At 42.8% G+C, this 25,385-nt stretch overlaps 2 protein-coding genes across 3 annotated transcripts; both read right to left on the bottom strand.

Annotated features, from left to right (window-relative positions):
* Positions 1-1,860: 1,860 nt before the first annotated feature.
* Positions 1,861-14,030, bottom strand: LOC104324317 (coagulation factor IX). Its single transcript, XM_069791941.1, has 8 exons — positions 11,463-14,030; positions 9,483-9,643; positions 8,591-8,615; positions 8,342-8,455; positions 7,000-7,134; positions 5,641-6,344; positions 3,596-3,713; positions 1,861-2,641 (listed from the first exon to the last, which is right to left on the bottom strand). The coding sequence occupies exons 1-8, from the start codon at positions 11,551-11,553 to the stop codon at positions 2,052-2,054; spliced, it is 1,938 nt and encodes a 645-aa protein (XP_069648042.1). The 5' UTR covers positions 11,554-14,030; the 3' UTR covers positions 1,861-2,051.
* A 170-nt stretch (positions 14,031-14,200) lies between these two features.
* PROC (protein C, inactivator of coagulation factors Va and VIIIa) lies at positions 14,201-25,385 on the bottom strand. Of its 2 annotated transcripts, XM_009928442.2 has the most exons (10): positions 25,178-25,385; positions 24,495-24,655; positions 24,040-24,124; positions 23,491-23,651; positions 22,477-22,501; positions 21,812-21,922; positions 20,948-21,088; positions 20,472-20,581; positions 19,416-19,533; positions 14,201-14,871 (listed from the first exon to the last, which is right to left on the bottom strand). In XM_009928442.2, the coding sequence occupies exons 3-10, from the start codon at positions 24,104-24,106 to the stop codon at positions 14,303-14,305; spliced, it is 1,302 nt and encodes a 433-aa protein (XP_009926744.2). In that variant the 5' UTR covers positions 24,107-24,124; positions 24,495-24,655; positions 25,178-25,385; the 3' UTR covers positions 14,201-14,302. The 2 variants fall into 2 exon arrangements, with proteins under 2 accessions (XP_009926744.2, XP_069648037.1); XM_069791936.1 differs by lacking the exon at positions 24,495-24,655.

Raw genomic sequence — 25,385 nt, 5'->3', positions numbered from 1 at the left:
TGCTCTGAATTCTTTGAGGTAGGGATGGGGGTGTGGGCCGACTTAGAGGTGCTTGTTATCTCTGGCATCTGCTGGCACTGTTAATGGACATAATGTAAGTACGCGGATGGCCGCATTTTAAATATGCTCCTGTAAGGCTGAAGGGGACGGACAATAAAATAAAGCTGTATGCTGGGACATGAACTTGGAAGCAAAACCTGAAGGAGGATGCCAGTGCTGCATGGACCCTACTAAAGGAATTCTGCTTGTAAGACTACTTCACCTCCTCTGCCCAGGTATTGCATATGACAGTAACTGACCTCAGGTGTGTGTTTTTAGCATGCTGAAAGTTTCAAGGGTTTGCCGGGGGAAGGACAGGGAATTCCCTACTGCTGTAGGGGCAGGTGCAACTATGTGAAAAATAAGTGACTGGTGTAGAGCTGTTCATACCCAGGTTCTGTTTGGCCCTGAATGTCTTCTTATGGGTTAGGATGGGCTTTTTTCGGGGGGTGGTTTGGTTGTTTTTTGTAGTTCTGGTACTGCAGTCACAGGGGATTGTGATCTACATTTAAACCTTAAGAGCTATTTCCTTAAAGTACTGACCCTTGTGGTCTTGTGCAGTCCTAATACAGTTTCTTGCCATCAAAGTTAATCATAATAGCTCAGCATCATCATGTGTTCTCTGAGGCAAACAAAAAGGTTCCATTTCTTGTGAATGGTAATGGACTTCTTTTACAAGGCTTTGAACAAAGCTGAGGAACAGAACCACTCTTGGTGTGAGTGTGGGTTTTGGGTTTGTTTTTTTTTTTTTAATTAAAACAGTGTATTGTAAGAAAAGTCACCAAATGAAAACTTTTGACATAGGTCACAAAGACCACCTATTAATTTTTAGCAGAAGGAAGCAGCAGAGAAGGGCACTTCTACAAAGATGGTAATGTAGGTACTTCAATGGGATAATTAGTTGGGGGATTTTATGCATCTAGTATTTTATTTCACTTGCATTTTTGGCTTTGAGCACTTCTTTTAAGTATGCAAAACTTCTTATGTGTGGGGAAATCAACTTTTTAGAGGGATGGCTTGGTGCACAAGATCAATCTTCCTTTTGTTTTAGGATGATAGAAAAGTCGTTTCGTGTTGTGGTGGTGCATTGGCTTTTTCCTCATCGAGTGTTCATAAATATTTCATGTCTGAATTACTGGTTTTCATCAAAAACTGGGCAAGAGAAATAGCGTGCATGGTGGGGTGGGCAGCCTCTTCAGAATAAAGAAAATGGTGTTTTCTTAGAAAAAAGGGAAAAATGGACAGTTCTGCTACTTGCTACTTCTGCAGCTCTGTGTTTTGTAGTTCCACTGCTGTAGTACTCTGCCCAGAGCAGGCGTGGAAGCATATAGCCCATCTTCATGCCTTTCCTCAGCAGCTGCTGCAGCAGAGCTGCACTGTAAGTAGGGCTGCCCCTCAAGGGGCAGGAGCCAGTGGTTCCTCAACTCCCAGCAATTTATTTCTTTCAGAATTCTACCAATCCTTCTGTGTTCTTCCAGCTGCAGCTGGGTGGGTTCCCTCTCAGACAGTTTATCCAGTGCAGTTTGTAATCCACAATTCCATACATTGTTTTTGTATCAGAAAACATTCATATTTTAGTAAACGGAGTTGTACATGAGGTAGTGGTAGTACTCGGTGACAAAACTTTACAAATCCTTAATGGCTGTGTTGGGCATGCTGTGCTGTAACTAGAGGACAGACACCACTCCCAGCAATGCACTTCCTTTTCTAAGCACCTCATTCACACAGAGGACTATATGCCAAATGGCTTTTTCTTTCTCTAAAACAACCCCAATTTTCTGATCAGAATTTACATTAGGAAAAGTTGTAGTTGACTACTCCTTTGTTATTTGCAGAATAGTTCTTTTATTGTATACAAGTATTTTACTCAGTAATACTTGAATGAACGATTTAACCATTTGTGGTAAACAGACTCAAAATCGCTTTAACAATCATCTTGATTGTATACCATTAAGGGAGAGGAACTGCATTGTGTCTTAGACTGAAACAGTCTATTAGAGTTGTCCCCACTTTTAAAAGTGGTATTTAGAGAAGTTAATGGAAACGTTTTCCGAATCTGCTACACTTTCAACAACCTCTTGAATCCAGGGGATGTAGTTGGACACTCTCGTATATACACCGTATTTTCCTTTTTCAGCACAGCCCTCGCCCCAGCTTACAATCCCCAAGAGAAACCAAGTGTTGTGGTAAGGCACTGTGAAAGGGCCACCGCTATCCCCTTTGCAGGTGTCTGCAACCTCAGTGTTGTAACCTGCACAGAACATGTTGTCAGTAATGAGTCTGTCTGTTGACCGCTGACAGGTCTCCATGTTCACAATGGGCAGCCAGACTTTCATGAGGAAGCGCAGAGTCGAACCTCTGTCATGAGTGGCACCCCATCCGCTTACCATCGCTATTCTTCCTTCTTCAGATAGCAGGGTGGCAAGGTTAGGGCTTGGAAGGCAGATGGGAATTGCATACTCATTAAAAATAACATCACTGCTCAAGTACAACAAGGCAATGTCACCGTTGTAGTGATTTGAATCATAATGTGGATGTGTCCAGGTCCGTTCCACACCAATCTTCTGTTCTTTGAATTCTCTTTGGTATTTGTTGAAGTCTCCTGCAGTCATGACAAGTTAAAATGTTAAGCAAACTAAACAGCCTGCATGGTATTGTCATGGGGGAACAGGAATGATAGTGAATTAATGCTTTGACCTTCTGTCCCAAGAAGGCACCAACCAAAACAACTCATGCTCTGTAACAATAATTTCTTACACTGCTGATCTGATCCTGCAAATCAAGCTTACCTGTTTGTCCTTTAAGGGGAGGACAAGGTTGTTGACTGGATGAATAGATACTTACAGAGATTGTGGCTTCTGGGGTAAGGATTTTGCCATAAATACTGTCAGTGCTTTGTAGTAAGCACTGTATTTTGAACAGTTTGTCTAAGCTTCCATGGGACTTGGCATTTTCCCCCTCAGGTGCATGAACTAAGCATTAAGATGCAGCCATAGATAAGGCTGAAGAATTGTTTCCTGTCAGTTAACCAGTGCTGTATTCTGTTTGTTCCTCTTGCACGTCTCTCTCCTGGAGGTTCCAAGCACAAGACTGTTTATTGCAGCATTCCTGCTGCAAGGGGTTCCAGTTCCTGCTGTTGTAACCTGTGCTATTACAAGGGAGAGGGGCTTTCTGCTCTGAGGCAGTTACACACAAGGAGAAGCAGGTAGCACAGCAGGAAACTAATCTTAAGGCTGATTAAAAAACAACTGGCTTGAGAGCAGACTGTCACCTACAGGAATCCTTCCTTCTGCAGTGTACACTAGGAAGCACTCAGTCTCCATGCACAATGAGTTTGTCAAAATGGGTGACAGAAAAAGATAAATCTGTGCCTTACACTCCCAGGCTCTCCCTGAAAACAAACGGGACCAGCTGGAGCCCCTTTGCACTTACCCATTGCCAAGAAAATGAAGCATTCTGTAAATCTGAGTGTAGCTTACTGTGTTCGTGTACAATGAAAGTGCATTTGAAGTAAGCGATTACCCCTATGTTTATACAATGTACAAATTGCACTCACCTACGGTAACATGGTGTGGTCTGACAAGATCAAGGCAGTGAGCAGCAGTGACCACCCAGCGACTGCTGATTAAACTCCCTCCACAGAAACCAGTATCTTTACTATTCCGGATCAAAACCTGTATGAAAGATGAGGAAGAACGTGTCACCAGGGCTGTGTTGGGTATGTATGCACACTGTCACTCACACTCTGGTCAGTTGCAGGCTCTATATCTTGAAGATAACACTTCTGGCAATAATGACTATAGTGCACCAAGCAAAGATGTTGATATCAAAATGGCAATAAAATGACTGCACATCTGTGACAATGGAGCAGAATATTATGAACTAAGCTTGACAAAATCAAATAGGATTAGAGCTATGGTGACTGGCATTCTTCTAAGGAAACAGGTATGACTGATTTTTTCATGTGGCTTCAAATTTTTTGGGGGTAGGGGAGAACAGTAACACAAGGTGTATTTCATTGGTACTGAGGGTAAAAAAAGAAGAGCGCGGTGTTTGTCTACATGAACAAGGGACAGAAAAGAATTTTTTACTTTCCTAGTTGTCAAGTGTAAGTGTGAGTGGAGAGTCAGAAACTTTCTTATTTTCCTTTTATTGGTAATAAAATTTGGAATGATCTACAGAGTAGAAAATGGAGAAGTAAAAACACACTGCTCAGTGTTAGATGTTTGTCTTGTCTATTCAGAATTATAAGCCCTGTTAATACCTCAGCATCTCTTTAATTAAACTCCTTCCTGAACCTGTTACTTCATGTGTTAAACTGAAGGAAAAACTTAAATTTTGGTACTCTGCAGTTTCAGTGAAGTTAGTTAATAATCAAATAGTGGAAGAAGGTGCAATACAGTCTGGCCTCCTACCTTGGTCTAGTTCTCGGAGTATGTTTTACATAAGCCATTTTGCTTAATTCAATGTACTACTGATGCTTTTAATTCTATTCAGTAGTGCTTGAACAAAACATTGCAAAATTACCTGAAAATTCTGTCTTAAGTTATGAAGAACTAGAATTTTTTAGAAAAAATAATATTAGAATATATAATACAAGATTCAATTACGAATTGCCTGATGCAATGAAAATTTAAAACTTCCTGGATGGTAACACTTTATTTCAAGAAGAAACTGTATAGGTCAGGCAGCATTCAGGCTACATTCCCTTTCATGGAACCCAAAATTGGGTCTCACTTGATCAGAAGGAAAGCAGCTGGTGTTCCCCCTACAAGTGTGTAAGATGGCAGAAACCCATACAATTCACTAGTAGTGACATTTCAGCTTGCAAAAGTGCACAATGACTGCATGGTCGGTCCCCAGAGGGTCAGTGTACTGTTTTTTCCACCTGTAAAATACCTCCTGATGGGTGGAATGGGAAAATCTTTTTGTGTGACAGCAATAAAATAGACTGACAGTAACCTGAGTTTTTTTATATCAGTCTGTTAACTATGCACATGCCTGTAAACAGTAATAGTACACTGATGAAACAGAGACAATATAAATAAGTGAAAATTAGTAACAAGTAAGGACACACACACACACACAAAGCCCAAAACCAAGATGAAAAAACCCAAAACAAGATAGTGGAAATAAAAGAAACATTTCAGGGAAGTTCCCCTACTTGCCCCATGCTGCTCACTGTCACATTTGAGCCCTCTGTTTTATCTTCCTTACTGTAACAAGTACAAAAAGCTCAGCATTCTAATGAAGAATCTTACCTGGTCATAGAAAAATCTTTGTGAAAAATAGCACCAGCCATTCAAAAGCATGGCTTCTCATCAAGAACATTTAGAAACAAAGAACCTGAATAACAGAGCAGGAGAAGATTGGATTGATGTAGTTAAGAAAGTATTAAGCTGAGATGACTGAAGTGCACATACCTAGCATAGGGGAAGAATGGTAAATAAGGCACCTAAGATATGTATCATCAAAAAGACCTGAAAAAACCCAACTTTATAATGCTTGATGAACTCTGCTCCAGATGGAACCAGTGATGATGATAAAGTAAGAAAGCATTGAGGTGTGGTATTTATGGCCAGACTGGAAGAAAAACATTACCTGCCACGGGCAATGCCCACGACGACACAAAGTTCCTCCCATTATCCTGGAGTCATTGTGCTCTAAGGTAGAGCTGACGTTTACCTGGACGAACTGAGGTGTGGCTGAAACGTTTCCCCAGTCACTGCTCTGATTAAGCCCATCACGCATGGTCTGAACGGCCCCTGTTTTGCTCTGGCCAGCGCTCTCCCCTGTTTGGTTTTGCCCAGCAGCATTTTCCACCCTTTCTTTCTGCCGAGCAGCAAGCACCATGATCTCGTTCTGCCATGCAGGGCCTGGGGTTGGCTCAGTCCTCGGAGCCGGGCCTCTCCGGGGCTTGCCAGTCCTGACAGTCCCCTCCACTGCCTCGTCCTGCGCAGGGACAGCTGCCTCTTGCCCAGCAGCACCATCCCCCAGCGGCTTCTGGGTCATGGAGTCCACCAGGGTCTTGTTCCAGCTGGAAGCATCTCCTTCCACCTCCACCTCAGTTTGTCCAGCATCACCCTCCATGTGCATGCTCTGCCCAAAGGCATCCTTTAAGGGCCCGTTTTCCCCAACAGCACTTTGTTCTAGCTCCATTTGCCTAACTGCACCCTCCATACTCTCATTCCACTTGGCTACATCATCATCCCTGCGCTCACGCAGTCCCCTTGGTAGCCTTTTCTGCCCCAGCCGCTGTTCCTCCAGAGCCTGCCTGGCTTTAATCAGGCCACATGGAAATGGTGCTGGAGGGAGGAAAGACAGCAAGAAAGATTTGAGTTTAGGGTGTGTGGTGTCATGTCGGACTTTTAACACAAAAGTAGAACTTTTCCTGTCCAAATGTCAAACTCCACTTTCACCACCCACCCCCGCCATCATCTGACCAAGGTGTCTAGAACTAATTACCGAGAAACGGAGCACACAGCTGTGCCTTTTCTGAACCACAGGTGTCAGCCACGGCTGGCTACTTCGGGAACAGTCCGCCAAGGGCTCCCTTCAGGACAGAATCCAAACCCAGCTCTCCCCTTGCAACAGGACACCTTAACACAAAGCTTTAAAGATGCTTTTCATGTCCCCTTGCTTTGTAACACTGCGGTTTAGCTTCATAACTCAGTTTATCCAAGCCTGTGCTGCTGTTAGGAGGGACAGGCCCACCCCAGACTGTACTACTGCTCCTTTACCCAGTATGGGGACACTGGATTACAGAGACACCTGACTGAGAAGAGCCTTAAAATTTAAAATAAACACAACATTATAAATAAGACAGATCTTTTCCACACACTAAATGCAAGCTGCAGTAGCTACAGCATTTGTAGCTCTTCTGCAACTAGTGAAGAGTAAAAGACGGTGCCTGCAAATCTGCTCTTTACCCGAAGTAACTCTGAGCTGACCCTGCTTTGCCTGCTTGCACACATCTCTTCCCGTCCTCATGCAGGGTGTAATCCTTTGCACAGGAACACACCACGTGAAAGGCGCTGCTGCCGTCCCTGCAGTACTGCCAGCACCCACCATTCTTATACCAGCATTCAAACTTCTCTGCAATGGAAACACACAGGCATTCACTTGGTTACTGCTACGCAGGGACCCCTGAGCAGCGTCTAGCGCTATTATTATACAAAAGAAAGCAGGAAAAAAAATCTGCTGAAATCTTGCAGGGAAACAGAAGGAACTACCTCTTACAGTTCCAGAAAACCATGCTGACTTGTAGCAAACCAAACATGTTGCTTTATGTCTATTGTTCTTTGCCCGTTTCTACTATTTTCTTACTTGCCAGCTTTGTCTTGAGGCCACAGCTGGGCTCTAGGCCTGTCTGCCTGTAGAGCAGGAGCAAGAAAATGCCTGGAAGAGCAAACGCTTCTAAATGCATCCATTTGTGATCTGTCTGCACATCTTCTCTTTTATATTATGACAGATTTAAAGTACTAGGTGTTTTGGTGGGGGCCAAGTCTACGAGAAATTGACTGAGTTTTTTATACATTGTCACATTAAAAAAAAAATCATGTTTAATTGCTTCACTGTAAAAAGAAAAGGTCAATAAAAGCATGTGGGGGAAAAAAAATTATGATTCATAGTTTCCATGTCAGTTTGGCTTTTGCTGTAATTTCATGCCTCAGTCATTTTGCAAACCAGATACTGTATTTCAGAGGACCAAAAATCTGGTAAGAGGCAGCTTTTCTACTTCATTTTTCATCATTTGTATATTACAACAGAAATACAATATTTTTTTGGTTTACACTAAGCTTTGGCTAATTTGATGCATTTACTCAATAAAATTAAAAAGAGAACAGGGCCTCACCATGAACGATCTCCAGTGCAGGTGTCTATGGCAGGAGTTACTAGACTTGTTATCCCTCTGCTTTCTTGGGGGAAGGTGGGAGAAGGCCATGTGCCTTCCTCAGGGCTTGCACAGATGAATGCAAGAGCCCAGAACTGCAGCTGCTGTATGACAGGAGGTGGTGCTACCCTCCTCTTCTCCACAGCAGAGCTAGAAGTACCTACAGCCCCTGTCACAATGTGATTCCCCTCCTAGGGTGGCGGTGCCCCAACATGTCATATAAGAAAACACTGTTCTAATGTATGAAACTTAAACAACCAACCAGTTCTGTATCAGGCAGGCAAAGTCGCCACTGATAACCTCAGTGAGAAGCCTGTGCAAAGGTTCAGCTCAAGTATCCAAGGACCAAATTTCCAGCCTTAATCCTTCCTTCACAATGAATTTCAATGTGTCTGTTCCTGGACTCACCTTTTTCACAGTTGTCTCCTCCAAATTTTGGGGGGCAGATGCAAAAGTAATTGTAGTGTCTTATTCTGCAGACTCCACCATTGTTACAGGGATTTGTACTGCATGGATTTAAACCTAAGAAGAAGAAACAAGCTTAGTGTAATTCCAGGAATTAAGAGGAGCCTGGCTTTAAATTGCCAGATAATTCTTTGTGCTCAGAAGGGACACAAAAAATAGATTTTTTTTTTTTTAAATTCTTTTTTTACCTACCTTTGTAATTGAACCAAAACTCCATCTGCAAGAAGAAATCACAAATGAAGAAAACAGGCAATAAGTGGTCATAATGGTTACTGAAGAAATAATCTGGAAAACTGGGTATTTTAGGCTGCCTGTAAATTAATGTTTTGAGTAGAACCATAAAATACATTCTCAGAGCAGATCTGCTGATCATCACCATGCAGCTCACTTTCATTTGCATCATGGGCCAGCCACAGAGCGCATAAACTGGGCTGTACTGGAATGAAAATTAAACAGAAAGCTTAGATCCATAAACGCTGCAGCCAGTGAAAGGACTGTGGCACCAGCCTAGGATTTTCAAGTGACACCCCCCTCCCCACAAAACCTGTCAATGCAAGGTCCCCAGCACCAACTGCTTCACTCTGAAGAGCCATTTCTACTGTGCTGCATTACCTGCTAAGGAAGACATCACCTAAGCAACTTGGGCTAGACACAAGAGAAATTAGGCACCTCTATTTAAAACTGCAGTTCAAACTCCTGCTTCAGGAGTGGCTGAATGCCTGCAGCCCTGCTTCCCAGCTGGATGCTATCGGGCCTTGGGAATGAGGCGCTTCTCCTCTGTATTTGGAGGGGTCTGATGAAGCAAGTGGCCTCTGAAAATGTCAGAATCACGTTGCTGGATTGAGGCTTTCACAGAAATAGGTTTTGGATACTTGTAGGGAGTTGTGTTTAATGTTTACACAACAAACTGAGCACTCCCTTAGAAAGTGAGATCTCACAAGGTGCCTTGAGTGACCCATTCTGGCTATCAAGCTGCAGAATCCATAGGCACACACCTGCCAGAGCTATGCCAGGTGGCTCAGGAAGGGTTACTTACAGCTTGCTGTTAACTTTCCTCTCTTTTTCCTAAAATAAAGTTTCTCACCGTTTTCTCCTGTGAATGGAAGATCTCCTTAGCTTCCTCAAATGAACACTTTTCCTCATTGCATTCTCTCTCCAAGTTCCCTGGACGAATCTCTTCTAGGAAATAGTTAGCACGTTTATGGACTCTCAGCACCTCGTGTGCTTCATCTTTTCTCATAAACACTAGAAAAACAAAATTGAACAGTTGATACTGCAAGACAACAAACCAGCATCATTAGAGTCACAGTCATGCATGCTTTCAGTTGAGTAAACAATACAAAGTAGGGGAGCGGGAATCTATGTAAACAGCCCAAAGGAAAATAAAATTAGTCTGTGTTCCAACAAAAGACACTAGTAGTTTAAGCTTTCTTTTAGTGAATCAGAAAACTCACTACTGAGACTTGCAGATTAGTGCAGAAATAATTTTTTATTCCACCAGACTCTTGAGTATTGCAGCTTCTTCTTTGGAAGCTGGTTATATTTTTCTGTCTCACCATCCTGATTCACAACAATTATTAGTTTCCTGGCTGTGTGTGCACGTGGATAAAGCTGAAAGGAGAGGTTCAGTTTGTATTTGGTGTCAGCTTTGTTGGATACTCGGTAATGGAGACCCAGTGCTTTCCAGGTAGCTACTGTGGCCACAATAGGACAGACACCGCTCCTTCATTAAAAGAAATATATAAAGTGTCAGTTTTGTACTTACATTTAGTTCATCTCCACTTCACTTCACTAAGCTATCTGCCTTCCTCCTGCAATGTCTTAAGAGCTATTACTGCCAATAAATTAAGGGAGGAGTGGCCAGAAGAGGGACTATGGCAGTAAGGTCCTCCCCACATACCCCCTGCTGCTCCATAGCAAGTCTTTGCTATGGCACCTCTAGCTGAAGGACAGTGCTCCTGGGATTTTCCAGCCAGGATGCTCTGAAGGAAAATGAAGGCTCACTCAGTCCTCGTGGATGTACTTATACCACATGCCATCACTATTGAGAGAAGATGGAGGTTTCTGTTTAATCTCCAGAAGTGTGGCCCTATATCCAAAACCCATCCATCTGACTGAAAAACTGCTGCTAGGAAGTGTTTTAATAAGAAAGCTCGCTTTGTAATCTGACAAAGCCTACTAAAATTCATACAGTAGTTCACTTAACAGTACTCTGTTTTCCAAGTCATGGTTTAGTGTCCTAGACAAGTCAAAATCCTTTGACAAAGAACCCAGTTTTGGAGATGGACCATAAAGACACGTTTCTTTGCAGTTGCAGGATCAGTATCTATAGCAATGACCGAAGTTCTAGAATAATATTAAATTGCTTCATTTCTAGGCAATTAGAAACAGCCCGCAAAAACTCTTAGCTTAGAAAAGCTTTGGACAGGTCCTGCTGTCTGGTAATAGGGAAAATGTCTTTCACTTACATCAGTAAAATTGCCCTTTGCCGCCTCTTGAGTTCTGAGGTCACCTTTGAAGGATTTGCCTATTGTAAGCTGGTAACCCCCACAGAGGGGGTTGTATGCCTGTTGTAAAGCCTTCTGGTCTGCAGAGACCACTTCTACTTCTGCTCTTCCTCCTCTGCAAGGACAGCCATAATGATATGTGAGATCCTGTTAACACTCATGCCTGTTCTAAACCTCTCTGAAGTCATTTCCAAACCTTGTGTAGCTGCTGTAGTAAAATCACGGTAAGGCCCGAGAACACATGCTGAAAGTGCTTAATTTTATAGCTTCCCAAACTGGAAATTCCAAACTTTGTCATGCAAAAATAATTCAGATTTTGGGTTCAATGTCACAAGGAGAATACTCTTCAACAGGATAGTGGTCTAAGCAGGAAGTTAAGAAAGGCTGATTTCTCTTGGAAATATATACATGAATATTCATTTTTTCTTGTGCATTTCAGGAAGTGCTTCTTCAACCCACAGGACTTTGTGTTCAAAAAAGGAACATAGTTTCAGTTTAAATGCCAAGACTGCCACAGTAAGACAATTAAGTTTAGAAAGTAATTCAGAAGTACCTACCTGAATATGAAAACGGACAGCTGCTGTTGATGGAGCACATCAGTAGGAGAAACGTTACAAGCGAGGAACTGCTCTCCATTCTAGTGAGCATTCAGAACACTCTGACTTCCTGCCAATTTCCTTCAGAGGGAAAAGAAGGATGAAATTGGTATATTGTCACAAAAACAAGGATGAATTAGCCTGCAAAAAAGATTAAGAAGTAGAAGCAAGAGGACAAGAGAAGGGACAAAGAAAACAAATTCTACCCCGTTCATTTTGATCTGATGTCCATTTTTCCTCCAAGCCACACCGATGCTGTACACTACAACAGGAATCCCAACGGTTCGCGAGGCAATGTGCAGAGATTGACCTAGCCCAGGATGTGGTGCAGGGTCTGATCCAAAGCCCACAAAAGTAATAAAAAAGCTATGCTGAACACAGGAAGCATGGATCAGGCCTGAAGAGAGAAGCCAGTTCCAGCAACAGCCTTGTTTTAACTGCGAATGATCTCAGGCTAGGGCTGAGCTGCACACTTCAGCCAGCAGTTTCTAATGATGGCAGCTGCTGTGTAATTACTGATGCTCTTGTCAAGTAAGACCGTATGCACAAACCCCAATGAGGAAACATCTACCACGTACCTGGCAGTAAAAGTTACAAGACAGAAGTTTGTACTTCTTCATATTACCTTCCCAAGCTAAATAATTTACCAGGATTTGACAGCACGTACCTCTTTGCTGCCTGTATAATTTTTCCAAAAATGCAGGATCCAGAATGCATTCACTTTACACAGAACCATGCAATTATACTCACTTATTTCTTTATTTTTTTAGGGGAAGACAGGAGAGAGATTTGGATGTACACCAGGAACAGCCATGAGGTCAAGAGGTTGATCATTAACCAGTCACAAATATTGACAGAGGAGAGACAACCTTCTGGATTCTATGAAACACATTTGAAATCCAAAATCAGAAGAAAATTGTGTGCGTGTTTCTACGCATATAGATGGGTGCATTTAAAAAAAAAAAATCCTTAAAAACATCCTCCAACAATAAAAGCAACTTCTTTGCAACAAATTTCTTCAGGAAAATCTGGAATTTTTAAGAGAAGATTTCTGACACTCCATCATCTTTCAGTAGGTAAGACCAGCTGATCTGGAAGATACACAAGCTGCTCTGTAAACCTCTGTTGAAATATGCAGAGCTGTGAGTGTGTAGGAGGATTCATAGCAGTCACTTGCAGGAAGGCAGATATTGCCCTGTAATAGTCACAGCTGCTCACTGACATTATGATTTCTGCCTTTAATTAGACCCATATTTTATTGGCTTTGAACACAATAATGTTCTTCCTTGTAATTCAATGACTAGCAACGTCAGCCTTCTTAGAAGCAGGTATTCTTGGTGCAGGCCCTGGCTGGAAGACTGCTGTTCAAAGCATTATTCTTTAACATCTGTTGATCCTTAAATCCAGTCCCAAATAAAAAAGGGGAGGGGAAAAAAAGAGAAAAAGAGAGACTGAGACAGCGACACAGAGAGATGGCTGACTGTACTCTTGTTTCAGCTTACCTGCAACATGAAGCACTTAGCCTGACTGTTACTTCTTTAATGCATGAATCAGCTTCAGCACTTCCTTAATAAGCACATAAGCAGCTTGTAAGTCAACAAGACTAAGTCCACAACTTTAAGAGGTATTAAACCTCTTTGCTGACACCATATTAAATTTTTTACAAATCCTAATACAATTTAGTTGTACCCGAGTTGTTTTCATTTAAGAGTCTCATCACAAGAGCAGACTGAAGTTGTTCACTGATCCAAATACGCATCCAAATCCTGACTGAGATGTTGGAAACATGTATCACTACAGCAGAGTTAGTGTCACTTCTTTTTCTACAAGATTAATTTAGCAGGCTGAAGTGCTAAGATTAAAAGCAAGTATAAATTGTGATACTAAACTTCATTTTGACTATTGCTACTTCCTATGAACATATTGGTGCTATGTATCTTTCCTTTACTTACTGATATACACACAGACATGCATATATTTATCAGCAAGGATTAGTAATGCTAATATAGCCTGCAGCTGATTGCATTCACTAGAATAGGAATGAACAAAAGTGTTTGTTTAGCTTGCTAATTTGAAGAGCTTTATGGACCTGAGGATAAATAGAGCATGTGAAAGCCTGGAATTAAAGCTTTTTTTTTTTTTTTTTTTAAATAACACCAGAATTCCCACTGACTTTTAAGGAAGTCTGTGGGGGGTAAAATCAGGCATTGAGTATGCAAAGACGATATGGAGAAATTCTAGTGACCTGCTGAATCAACTTAATCTATGAGCACTAGAGCAAAATGTGAACGAGTGGAGGCAGTGATGATGATATTAAAATTTCATTGCGTTGAGAGAAAAGTTATACAAATACAGAGCAAACCAAAACAGTTACTGTGGATAATAAGTTACAGTAAAGCTGAAATTACAGAAGTGTATCAGTACGGTGACTGGCAAAACACTTTTCTCCGTCCCCTCCTCCCCCCCACCCCAACCAATTCAGTCATTTTACACTTCAAAGATGGAATTGTCTGACCATGGACTATCTTATTTTCTACAATGCTGTACAGCATCTCAGTATAACAGGGTATTACTTCTTGCCTGTATGGCCTAAGTATGACCATGCTACAAATAAACAACATGACCTGGAAACTAACCAATGTAAACAATGTAAAAAAAAAAGTAAAAAAAATAGGTACCAATGAAAACAGTACACAAGGTTAACATATACTCAATATTTAATACTGAAGGTCTGACAGTACATTACACTGCATACTGTCACTAGCACATAGCCACAATATCGCAGACTCTCAGTATCAGAATCAACCCTTCCAAGAAGCTGACATCTCATCTATGTGGTGCTGGATCCACTCAAGATACTGACTAACTTTGGTGTAGACTCCAAATTTCTCCCTTCTTCCACAGCCTTCACCCCAGCTCACCAGTCCCACCAAAAACCAAGTATCCTTATATTTAGTGATCATAGGGCCTCCACTGTCCCCAGCGCAGGAATCTTTTTTGTCTCCTAAGCTCCCAGCACACAGCATATTGTCAGAGATAGCAAATCTCATTGCCTGGGCACACTCATTCCGGGGAACCATGGGGATTTGAATATAACTGAGGAAAGTAGAGTAATTGTGGTTAGCATCACTTGTGCTGCCCCAGCCAGTTACCACCATCTGCTTCCCACTTCTTGTCAGCTCCTGTTCTGCCAGGGCACGGGTGGGAAGACAGATAGGGAGCGCGTATTTGTTATACATCACGGGCTCAGCCAAGTGCAGCATGGCTATGTCGTTATCGGAGGTCTCCTTGGTGTAATTTTCGTGGCTCACACATTTATCAACCCAAATGGTTTGCTCATCTGCCTCAGTACGGAGACGGTGGAATTTACCTGGAAGAGCAAACAAGAACATGACAGATGCTACCAAATCTTCCTTCACCTTGAATGCCAAGGCATCTGGATTACACTGCTCTTTAGAACTGTGCTTCATGTTTTTACTTCCCTTATGATATAGACATTTGTTCATTTTATGTTATAGGTTTAACAGTGTTCTTACTAGATGGACAAATCTGTAAACTTTCCATATTTACGTAAATCATGAATACATACAGTACTAAATGAATTAGTACCCTAGAAGTATGGTCATCGGCTGAGAAGCTGAAATGCCTATGTATTGCCCTGTTGTGTGGGTATTACAATACACTTGTGCAACTTGAGAGATCTTCTTCAGGAGCAAAACAATCTTCTTGGAGTCAGCACTGAAAGCTGGGAGAGCAAGCATACAGCAAAGCAAGACATTTACAACAGTACATGAGCTTTATGCTGTATAACCAGTGCCTGAATGACTGAACTTCAGTATTTATAAGATAAAGACGACTGACTGGTAAGGCTATTCCCTTCTGAAATCTTGCATCTCTATTTTAAGGAATTTTTGACTACTTAAGACTTCACAGTTGTTATTTCTGCTACGTGATCACGGCCACTTTGTGGGCCAAGCGGTTATGGAAGAGGAAGCAGGAAACTAAGTTGAAAAGGGCCAGAAAGGCAAGAACAAGTCACTTGTGATACACTGGAGAAGACAGAAACAGATTGCTCTGATAGGATGTGAAGAGATAGCCCCAAGAATAATTATCAGTGGCTGCCACATTTCTGAACTGTGCTGTTGGTTAATTTAAGCTTCATATCAAGGCCTACTTCAGTATGTACTTGATAAAAACACTTCTTTGGGGAACTGTCCATTATGCACATTCAAGCTGCAGGCAGGCACACATCCAAGCACATGAGATGGCAGGACATCCAAGCTGACACCTCATCTCTCCTCATGCTGCATGTGTGTGACAGAAGTGTCCTTTCCTTCTCAGTCTCTATAAGCGAGTTGGAAGTTGCTCTTCATTACCACCTTTTCAAATGTGTGCTTCACAATACTGTCCTTCAGATTTGTTCCCCGACCCCTCCGTTAACTTTTGCCTTCTTTCAGTCTTATTTGAGTCTCTCCAGATACAAACTCTAAAGCCAAGTTGCTCTGACTTTGCATGACCAAGGTCTTCTGAAGTCAATTGCTTTGGTGTAAGCTCCCCTGTGCTTGAGCCTGTCAATGAGGTATTGCAGCTCTTTGTTGTTTTGTTTTGGTTTTTTTTTCTGTAAAGGGTCAGTGTCTCCAAGCATAGGGACTTTATGAACCACAGTAGTTCCAGAAATAGAAGACCCCCAAAGACCCCTTAAGTCCAGCTTTGGATCTGGGACTTCCAGACCAATTATTTCTCAGTCTCTCCTCTTCCTCCTCTGCAGACAGCCAATGGATGTTTCATACATGGACACAGCAGACAGCAGATGGCTCAAACTGCTCTGGGGGGACACCTGTATTAAATAGTACCAGAGCCTGAAGGACTTGCTATTATCAAGCCAACACTCACAAATCTGTTTTTTTCTGCTATTACAACCTCTCTTCTTTGTGGCAACAGTGTCCGTAGCACCCTTGGAGCACATTTCCCTGATACCTACTCTGCAGCCACTGTGGCTGGGGGCTGACTGGCAGGTAAGGAGCAAGGGTTTATTCCTGTCTTCACAGATACAAACGTCTGCTTTAGGCCTCAGAAGTAACTCTGGACTTGAACGCTGTCAGATCATCTCCTCTGAGAAAGGCAGTTTAGTTGTGTAGGAGTATACCTTCTGCTCTGTAAACAAGCATGGCCATGAACTCTCTCTGTTCTAAGAAACCTATGAACAAGCAGGTGACAGCTTTCACACCGGTGCTACTGTAGCAACAGCTCCCCCTGCTCCAGCCCAGGAGAAGACCCTTTTGACTTCTGGTAGTGAATACTTCCTTTCTCAGTTGAGTTATCCACCCCAAGAGTTTCAAATTCCAGAAGTCCTATCCACACCTGGATGTACCGAACCTAGAGGCTGTGTGAAATGCATCTAGTTCCTTCTACACAATAAGTAGCATCATAATCTTGTTGCTGGCAGAAAAATATTAACTATGAAGTTCTACATAAACAAGGAAGTGTGAGACCTGTTCTCTGAAGGGAGAGACGGTATTTTGAACTGAATCATTACATTCACCTACCTGCTCTGTTTTCTTAGAGCTCTGAACACACTTCTGGATGCTCTTAAACTGGAGATGTAGGAACAAGAGCCACAAGTAGGAAAATTGGGTTGTTCTCAAATCCATCTTCCAAAACTTCAGCTACTCTGAGATCTAACTTTTCACTTCAGACACTAAAAACCCATGTGAGTCCTGCTACAGGACTACTCCCCAAGCTCTTAAATGCAAACCCAGACGCGAGCTTCCCTTCCAGTTTTGCTCTTAGGTATGGCAAGCAGAGAGCTACAGTGGGTCGAGTCCAGAACAGTGTTGGGTACCCCAGCCTGACAGAGGGAGGTCTAGTATCACCTCTGCAGTCTCAGTACAAACACCTTCATCACTATCATGGAGCTCACACCTGCCCCCACAGACACGGCAATGTCTCCATTCAAAACTCTGTTCCATGTATCTCACTACATGTCTCTAGCGTTTAGGGTTCTTCTGATGAGAACTGCTTTTCTGGTGGCAGTAAAATGCCTAAAAGATACATGTAAAAGGACAACCATGTGATGATGTTAGGCTGGGTCTTAAAAAGATTCCCTTCTGCTTGACCTGGAATATCATTTAAAGAAGAATCTCTTCTCTCTTGGTGAAGTGTCAGTCTGTAGTCATCTCAGTCCTGCACCCCCTGCCCCCCTCCCTCCACCCCCAGTAAAGGACCCTTCTGTGGTTTCCATCTCACCACAGCAATACTGCTCAAGACTGAATGAAAAGGGTTCTCTTCTCATGCATCACAGCTCTCAGTCCATGACCACACACTTGCTTCTTCCTCTATTAATAAGAAAGGTCTTTTGGGTAGCTAGGAGAGTGAGAGAAATTTGAGTCCCTATGGCTGATCATCCTCACATTATAAATTACTCTGTATACTCACCCCAAATCTATGTGAGACGTCTCTTGAGTTTCATTTAAGTCAAAAAAAAAAAAAGAAAAAAAATCTTCTCAAATCAGGGTTCTCAAGTGCCGACTCTTTTCTTCACCCACTGGAAATCACTTTTTATTTGGACAGCACAAGACTCTCTTGACAGATCCCATCCCTTCTTTTTTTGCTGCAGAGAGATCTCTAGGCATGGCTGTCCCAGCTGAAAGCTTGTCAGACTGCACAGATCTCTACCAAGACCTGCAGTATGAGGCCAGGATGGAGTAATTTAAGTGCAGCCTCAATACTTCCCCTAGTTACCATTTTCCCACTGACCTAATCCCTTGAAGTTACACTCAAAGCTACATCTAGCACTGCAGAGCATTCAAGACACCCCATCTGATGGTTGCTTTCCCCCTAAAATGTTCCAAGATCCTTTACCAAGCAAACTGCACAGGTTTCTTCTTCTTGGGCCTCACTAAAACTAAATATACATACTGGCAATCACTTAAAAGGGAAGAAAATGACTTACTAGTAACTGGAAGTGCTTGGAGATGTGTAGTATGTATGCATATTCCCAAACTACCACACACACTTCTACTTTCATGTCCCTCTGTGGAAAAGGTGGATATTCTGGCACTAAGGACCCAAGGCTGTATTGCATGCTTTTCCACTCATTCTTTATGTTGAACAATGGAGGATGTACATAAACACATCCATCCATATGTGCCTTATTGTCTCTGTTCTCAAACATCTGCACATCCACAGTATATATGGAACACACGTACAGACAATATATTTCAAGGCTACGTATACAGACAACGTATTTGCAAGACTCTCCACAATTACTGGGAACAACCTATCTTTTCACTAATGGTGAAAGAAAGCAGTTGAGTTGTTATGCCTCTGTCACCAATGGTAGATAGAAAACACTAACAAAAAAAAGTCTACTTAAGTGTGAATGGATCACTAATTATTTTTGTCTGTTAATTCAGGAGCAGTACTGTATGTGACACAGATTTTCTCACGCTTAAGAGCAGCAGTGCCAGTAAAGGCAGTGTTGCCATTCTACAGCACCTCTCCTCTACTGAAACTCTCTTAAGTAATGGTGTTCAAATGTATGAAAAGGCAGTAAGAGGCACTGTGACATTCTCCTCCTGGGATCAAGACTTTTTTTTTCAGTATTGGGATGACCTTGAATATTTTCATTATCAGAAAAACACAAGCAGAAGAGAACAAGTCTTTCGACTTTATAGACAAGCAGCAGTGCTCAGGAGACAGCTCACTTCCATAGTAATGTTGATAGTGGCTCAGATGAAATCAGATTTTTACTAAACTTTTTTGTTTTGTGCTAAGGTGCGTATTAAATACTTCCTAGAAAACCTACAACCGAGAAGGACTTTTGTCTTCTTAACTTGCTTGGCTTTCTCCTGAGATGATAAACCTTGGGAATGAAAGAATTGTATTTAAAAAAAACAGGCTTTTTTTCCATACCAAGTCTTACTTTGAGCCCCTCTTCTGCCTCAGTGCAGTGTGCTGCCGTTAGGACCCAAGATGGATGGATGAGAACACCCCCACACAGAAATTTCCCTTTGCTATTTTGCAGCATAATCTGAAACAAAAAAAGAGAGGTCTGACGCTGCATGGAGCACGGCTCACAAAATATTGTACACAGTCGTCTTTGTGGTGGCAAAATGCCCAGACGCATCAAGCACCAAAGCACGTCACATTCATTGAAGCCAAAGCTCTACAGTGAGACAAAAGCACTATGAATGGAACACTTACAAAAAGTTTTGAATATTCTTCCTGAATGAGGGCTGGCTTCATCCAAATCACAATGCTGGTCACTGCAAAGAAGCACTTTGGTACTTCAAAGCTTTGAAACACAGAGCTCAAATGAGGGTATTATTCTTGTGTGCACAGCACACCAGAGACAGTGTATCATCTCAGGCTCCAACTCTCATGCTACGGCGTAAAAGGGCCTTTAATGTCAAATAGAACCAGGCCCTGATTATATGCATTCACTAGTTTCATGATAAGCTCCGTGAGGTCTCCCCTTTCTCTGTGATGTCCCGACCTGCTCTGTAAAGCTATGGCATATTTTGGTGATTAAATCTGCTAACTTGAATCTATGACAGATGAGGCTTATAAGAACAGATCCATGCAGAAAGGGGGAGAAGATTACCTCACACTCGCACCATAAGGCTGTTACAGTAGCTGGAGCATGCATTGCACAGCACGAGCTGCAGTGATTAAGTGGCCTTTCCCCAGGATGGAGCAACAGAGTAGGTAAGTGTCATCACTACCCTTTCTCTTGACATTGTTGGCAAGGTAAGGTAAAAAACTTGGCAACGGTGACAAGGTCAAGAGTCCTAACAGGTAGTAAACTATTTTTTCCTGTTACTCCAACTTTTGGATTGCTTTTGAAAAAGCTAAGCTAAAGGAATCTTAGCTTCACGTAACACCACCACTAGTAATGTAGGTGCCTTTCTGGAGCAGCAAGGCAGGCAGAGCTGTCTGGGAAGAGCCTAAACTATTATTTCTCCTTACCTGCCAAGGGCTGCCTCCCCTTCTTCCTATTTTTCCCTCAATGAGCCGAATATTGAATCCTACTTTGGCTTCAATGTAGTCCATTTTCACTCTTCCACAGGGGAACTCCACTACAGGAGATGCAAAGAAGTTAACTAGCGAAGATCAGATCACCCAATACAAAACCTCTTTCTAAAGCACTCCCTCCATCTCTCTAACCGAGGCAATACTATTCAGTGGCTTCATGGAAATTCCTCAATGCTTTGCAGAGGAGGCAGTTTCCTGATTCCCCTGTATGTCTCCATGATGCAAACACGGGTTAAAGGCCATAAAGTGGGTATGAAGTTGGGAAATGCAGGCACAGAGTTTCTCTGCATGGAATAGATGTTTTGAAAACTAGTACAAAGTGCACTGCAGACAATTCTCCCATAACACCCTCTTACTTCATGTTTGAATAATGGCCTGTCAAATCTCGACTATGAACATCCTCCTCTTACCTACAGGCTCGCACATGGTATGGTCGTTCATCAACTGATACCCAGATGCACAGCTGCAAGAGCGGCACTGGTTGGCAGGGTCATCCCTACAGAAATGTTCGCATCCTCCATTATTGACAGTACAGTTGGTGTATTTGACCTCTGTGGAAAAAATGAACAGCAAGAGAGACATGAGAAGTTGGAAAGCCAAAGAGTCACAGGAAGGTAAAGTGGCAAAATGACATTGCCATTCAAGCGAGCAACAGCTGACAATGGATTTGGGATGAAAGTTGTGGGCTTTAATGGCACTTGAGCCCTGAGACAACAAACACATCTTGGTCCAGAATAAGACAGTGGGGAGATGGAGAAAACCAGAGATTACTGTCAGGGCAGGTAGACTGGAAAACAGAAAATTCAGTCACTGAGTGCAAGTCAGACAGTGCACAGTGTTGATGATACACGACATACATGCACATCCCTAAATATGCTATCCAGCTTTTGTCCAAGGAAGAAATTGTCACAGTAATGACAATCAAATATTTGCAGTGGATGGTTTTTTTTCACCCTGTATTGTAAAAAAACACCACCATCATCCCTGTACTGATAGTTCTGAAGTAACTGAAAACTCTGCTTTACAGAATTATTTCCAGTACTTTTTGTAAAATTTAGTTATCTCAGATCTCCAAACCTCTCCCATGGCAACACAAACTTCATTTTGCTTTAGATAAGCACAGATAATCCTTTTACCACATAATGAAGCAAAAGAGAAATCACATTAGTAAAGAAAGCAAGTATACTGTGCAATGTCAAAAGTGTTGATCCCTATTACACAGAGATCCCTGTCACAAATAATGTTATTTTATAGTGGATTAAAGGCAACATTACCATAATTGCACAAAACCCCCTCCCAGCCTTTGTTACATATGCAGGAAAATTTTCCAATATTGTCCTTGCAGATCCCATTGGAACAAGGCTGTGGGTCACACTGATCTCCATCTGAAACAGAGGCAGGAAAACTCAGTCCCTGAATCATACAGAGCTCACAGATCAAACATTAACACGAACAGACCCTCCCCAGATTCCCAAGCATCATCCATGGTTTCTGCCACCAAATGGTGATACCTCCATGGTGCTGGCCCAGAGACAAGGCTAGTTGTTTGGGTTCTGAACCACAGCTGTAGAGTGAGTGGAGTGGGCAGAAGGGGAAGAAAGAGCAAAACCTGAGGCAGACAGGGCAGAGGCAGGTTACTGTGGAAGTGAAGAGCAGGGGTGGGGCTCCTCTTTGGACCATGTCAGGCAGGGTTAGAGCATCAGAAAGCACTTTTGACCAGTGCCTTAGCTCTGGAAAGATGACTGAGGACAGACACAGATATACCTCAAGTTTTTTAGGAAGGCTGCTTGTATGTTAGAACAGGAAAACATTGTTTGCACACCCCATATAAGAGAGAATGAGAATTTTAATCAGTATGTGATACATGGTGGCAGGAAGGCCAAGTACCAATTACTCTTGAGGAAACACAGACAAGTGATTAGGGAAGTCTTTCACTTACCTATATACTTGCTCCAAAAATTTAGCTGTGGAGAAACAAAACTTACGTTAAGGCTACAAGCAGATTTTTAACAAGTGAGGGATTTAAAGTGTATCATGGTCTTGGCCAATACAGCACTGCACCCCAGTCAATAGCGTCAGTCTCATTCTTCCTGACAGCATAGTGACTGGCACTACAAACCAACAAAACTGGCCAACCCAGACGTTCATGTATCACCTATACTCAGCACATATTACCCTGCCCTGCTCGCAGACTCACCAGCACCACAACCGCTCAATATCCCCACAGCTTCTCTGTTTTCTTGTCACTTACTGCCAGGTAAGTCACCAGTGTTGTTGAGTGCACAATTCATTTGTGCCCAGTTAGACAAAACGTGGGCATTGTGAAGAAAGACTCTACTCCACTCTGGCGTCTGAGTGACAGCAAGGACTGATTCATTCTACGTGGCGAGTCTACTGTGCTTAACACAGTAAGAAAAAGTCCAAGGCAACACAATGATCAGGTGTGGAAAGGGGCAGGAATCAGTGATGTTGACAATACAGGTAGTGCCCAATTGAAAATATGAGGGTTGGAGAAAGAGAGAGAACCTAGTGATAAGAGAAATGTTTGTCAGGCACAGGTGGGAGACTGGGGAGATACAGCAAAAGGCAGCTGGCACTGGCAAATGGACAACAGAGAGCAAAGGACTGGAAGGACCGCAAAAAAACTCAGTGGCAGCAAGAAGAGCCAATGGGGTCAAGCAGGGATTGAGACTACCTGGCTGGGACCAAAACATCACAGTTAGGTCAGGTGGGACATGCATGAGCAGCCAAGTTTTGTGGCCCATACAGGTGGTAACTTGACAATTGCTGTAACACAATCACATTCAAAACCATGCCTACACCTTCGGAGTCAGGACTGATGCGTGTTCAGTGCTGACAGCAAGATCTCCTATGCACTGGATTGCAAAACTTTAAGAAAACAAACAATTGATTACTTAAGTCCCACATTCATCCTTAAAAAATACCAACTTACTGTTGCTTCCTTGGTTTCAAATATCTCACTGGCCTCCTCAAAGTCACACCGCTCTTCAATGCACTCACGTTCCACAGAGCCCGGTTTGAGCTCCTCCAGAAAAGAGTTTGCCCGCTTCCGGATTTTCAAGACTTGGTTTGCATCTTTATTGCTGTAAAATACTGGAAGCAAAAATGTGAAAGCACAAGCATGGAAAAGAGCTGGCTGAAAACTGGCAGTGGTCCTTTCCAAAGAACACTTATCAGAGCAACAGCCCCTCTCTAGGACAGCAAGAGAGCCTGCTCTAGAAACCATAAGCTGTCAGTGCTGTGCTGCAGAAGCAAGCTCCAGCCTCTGCTCTGTGGTACTCAGATGGCTTGTCGGGCTCATGAGGGCTGTGACCAGGCAGCCATCATGGCCCAGCACTGTGTGTGCCAAGCTCTGCTAGAGGAATTCAAACCCCCCATAATGGGAACGATTCCAGCCACTCCCTGTGACTGGCAGATGAGCAGTAAACACACTTGCAGCGACTGGAAAAAGGTGAAGGTGATCTCTAAAATGAAAACTTACTTGAGGTACTACAGACTCGTGAAGAGCAGGCAGCCAGCAGCACCCCTATGGTAATGAGCTTCCACATACTGCAGGCAGGAGTCACCTAAAGAAGAGAAGGTAGGTGTGAAGGGGAGTGCACTGCTGAACCGCAGAACAACTCCCCTGCTGCAGACAGTTTCTATTCAGATAGCTCTGCTATCTCCTTCACTTGTTTTTCACAGAGCAGCTCCCTCGCTGAATGCTGTGCTGTGCGGTGACTTTCTCCGATTCCAGCTCCAAAGCGGCTGTTCAATTTGAGGCCCTCCAGACTGGTTTGCTAGTTCCCTTTAACCCATCAGCAGCTCTCCCAGAACACTTCTTGTCTGCCCCGACATCATCCCCTTGTCACCAGACATTTTTTACAAGCTTTATGCTTCATTAAAACAAGCTGTACTTTGAAATCCCGAAGGATACAATACTTTTGAAGCACTTACTGCTTTATTCAGTGTGAATCAGTGTGATCTATTCTTCTGCCATGAGCTCTGCTGGAACTTAGTTAATCCATAACTTCAGATATTTACTCTTCAGAGTGACATGAAGGGCTTTCTTTTTAGTCATTAAACAAACAGTGCTCAGGGGGAGCCTGGCAATTTACCTGCACGCAGGAGAAACATGGAACAGCTGAGGCACCCACTCATGCCTTTTTCAAATCTGTTTTCTTTTCTTTTGATTCTCTGGCAAGTGGAAATGGTTATGTTTAGTTCGTAAGTGTGACCACCCAGTGCTGAAGTCTCTTGACCCCAAAAGGGAAACATATTGCTATTTTTAAGAGTCCTCCCCCTTTACTTTCTCATCAAACATTCCACCACAAAACAGCCAAGGCAACTAACCCCCCTGACCATGAGCAGGCAGTGCCTGCCCCATCAGCTGCCTGCTGTGAGAAGGCAGGGCAAGAAGCTTGCCCTGCACCTTTTGGTGTACTGGATTGGCTCTCAGCAGCACAAAATCTTCTGTTGAATTTTGAATCTTAAACATTTTAGAGAAAAACCACAGTCCTTTTCAGAAGTTTTCTTGCATTGGAGATGGTACAAACCAGTGCATCCCCCTTCTATGAAACCAGTTTGTGCAGCAGCACCTCTGTGAGCAGTACAGAACGTGACATCTTCACGCAAATTACCTGTGCAACCACATGTCCTTAGGGGTCCTTCATCGCAAGAAACTGCCACCGGGTGTCAGGAAAAGGTGGGCCTCCCCAGGATCTTGGCTCATGTCCAGTGACACTGTTTAGGAGAGCTCCAACTGCTTATAAAACTTTTTTTCTTTTTCCCTTACAAACTTGGCCGTGGACTTTCTTGAAAACAAGCTCTCTTTAAACAAAGGTTTCA

Source organism: Haliaeetus albicilla, chromosome 9 (genome assembly GCF_947461875.1).
Source record: "Haliaeetus albicilla chromosome 9, bHalAlb1.1, whole genome shotgun sequence".
NCBI lineage: Eukaryota > Metazoa > Chordata > Aves > Accipitriformes > Accipitridae > Haliaeetus > Haliaeetus albicilla.
The sequence above is the reverse complement of the archived record's forward strand: the minus strand, read 5'-3'. Positions and strand labels throughout refer to the sequence as shown.

What these genes read in the sequence shown, in the direction of transcription:
- PROC (XM_009928442.2), bottom strand. Translation starts at nt 24,106, where the DNA reads ATGTGGAAGCTCATTACCATAGGGGTGCTGCTGGCTGCCTGCTCTTCA. An exon ending in ACGAGTCTGTAGTACCTCAA is followed by an intron (nt 23,652 to 24,039) that starts GTAAGTTTTCAT and finishes TTTTGCTTCCAG; the next exon opens with TATTTTACAGCAATAAAGAT. An exon ending in TACCATGTGCGAGCCTGTAG is followed by an intron (nt 20,582 to 20,947) that starts GTAAGAGGAGGA and finishes CATCTCCTGTAG; the next exon opens with TGGAGTTCCCCTGTGGAAGA.
- LOC104324317 (XM_069791941.1), bottom strand. Translation starts at nt 11,553, where the DNA reads ATGCTCACTAGAATGGAGAGCAGTTCCTCGCTTGTAACGTTTCTCCTA. An exon ending in AGGAGACAACTGTGAAAAAG is followed by an intron (nt 7,135 to 8,341) that starts GTGAGTCCAGGA and finishes TTTCCATTGCAG; the next exon opens with AGAAGTTTGAATGCTGGTAT. An exon ending in GTGGGCATTGCCCGTGGCAG is followed by an intron (nt 3,714 to 5,640) that starts GTAATGTTTTTC and finishes TCTTTCATACAG; the next exon opens with GTTTTGATCCGGAATAGTAA.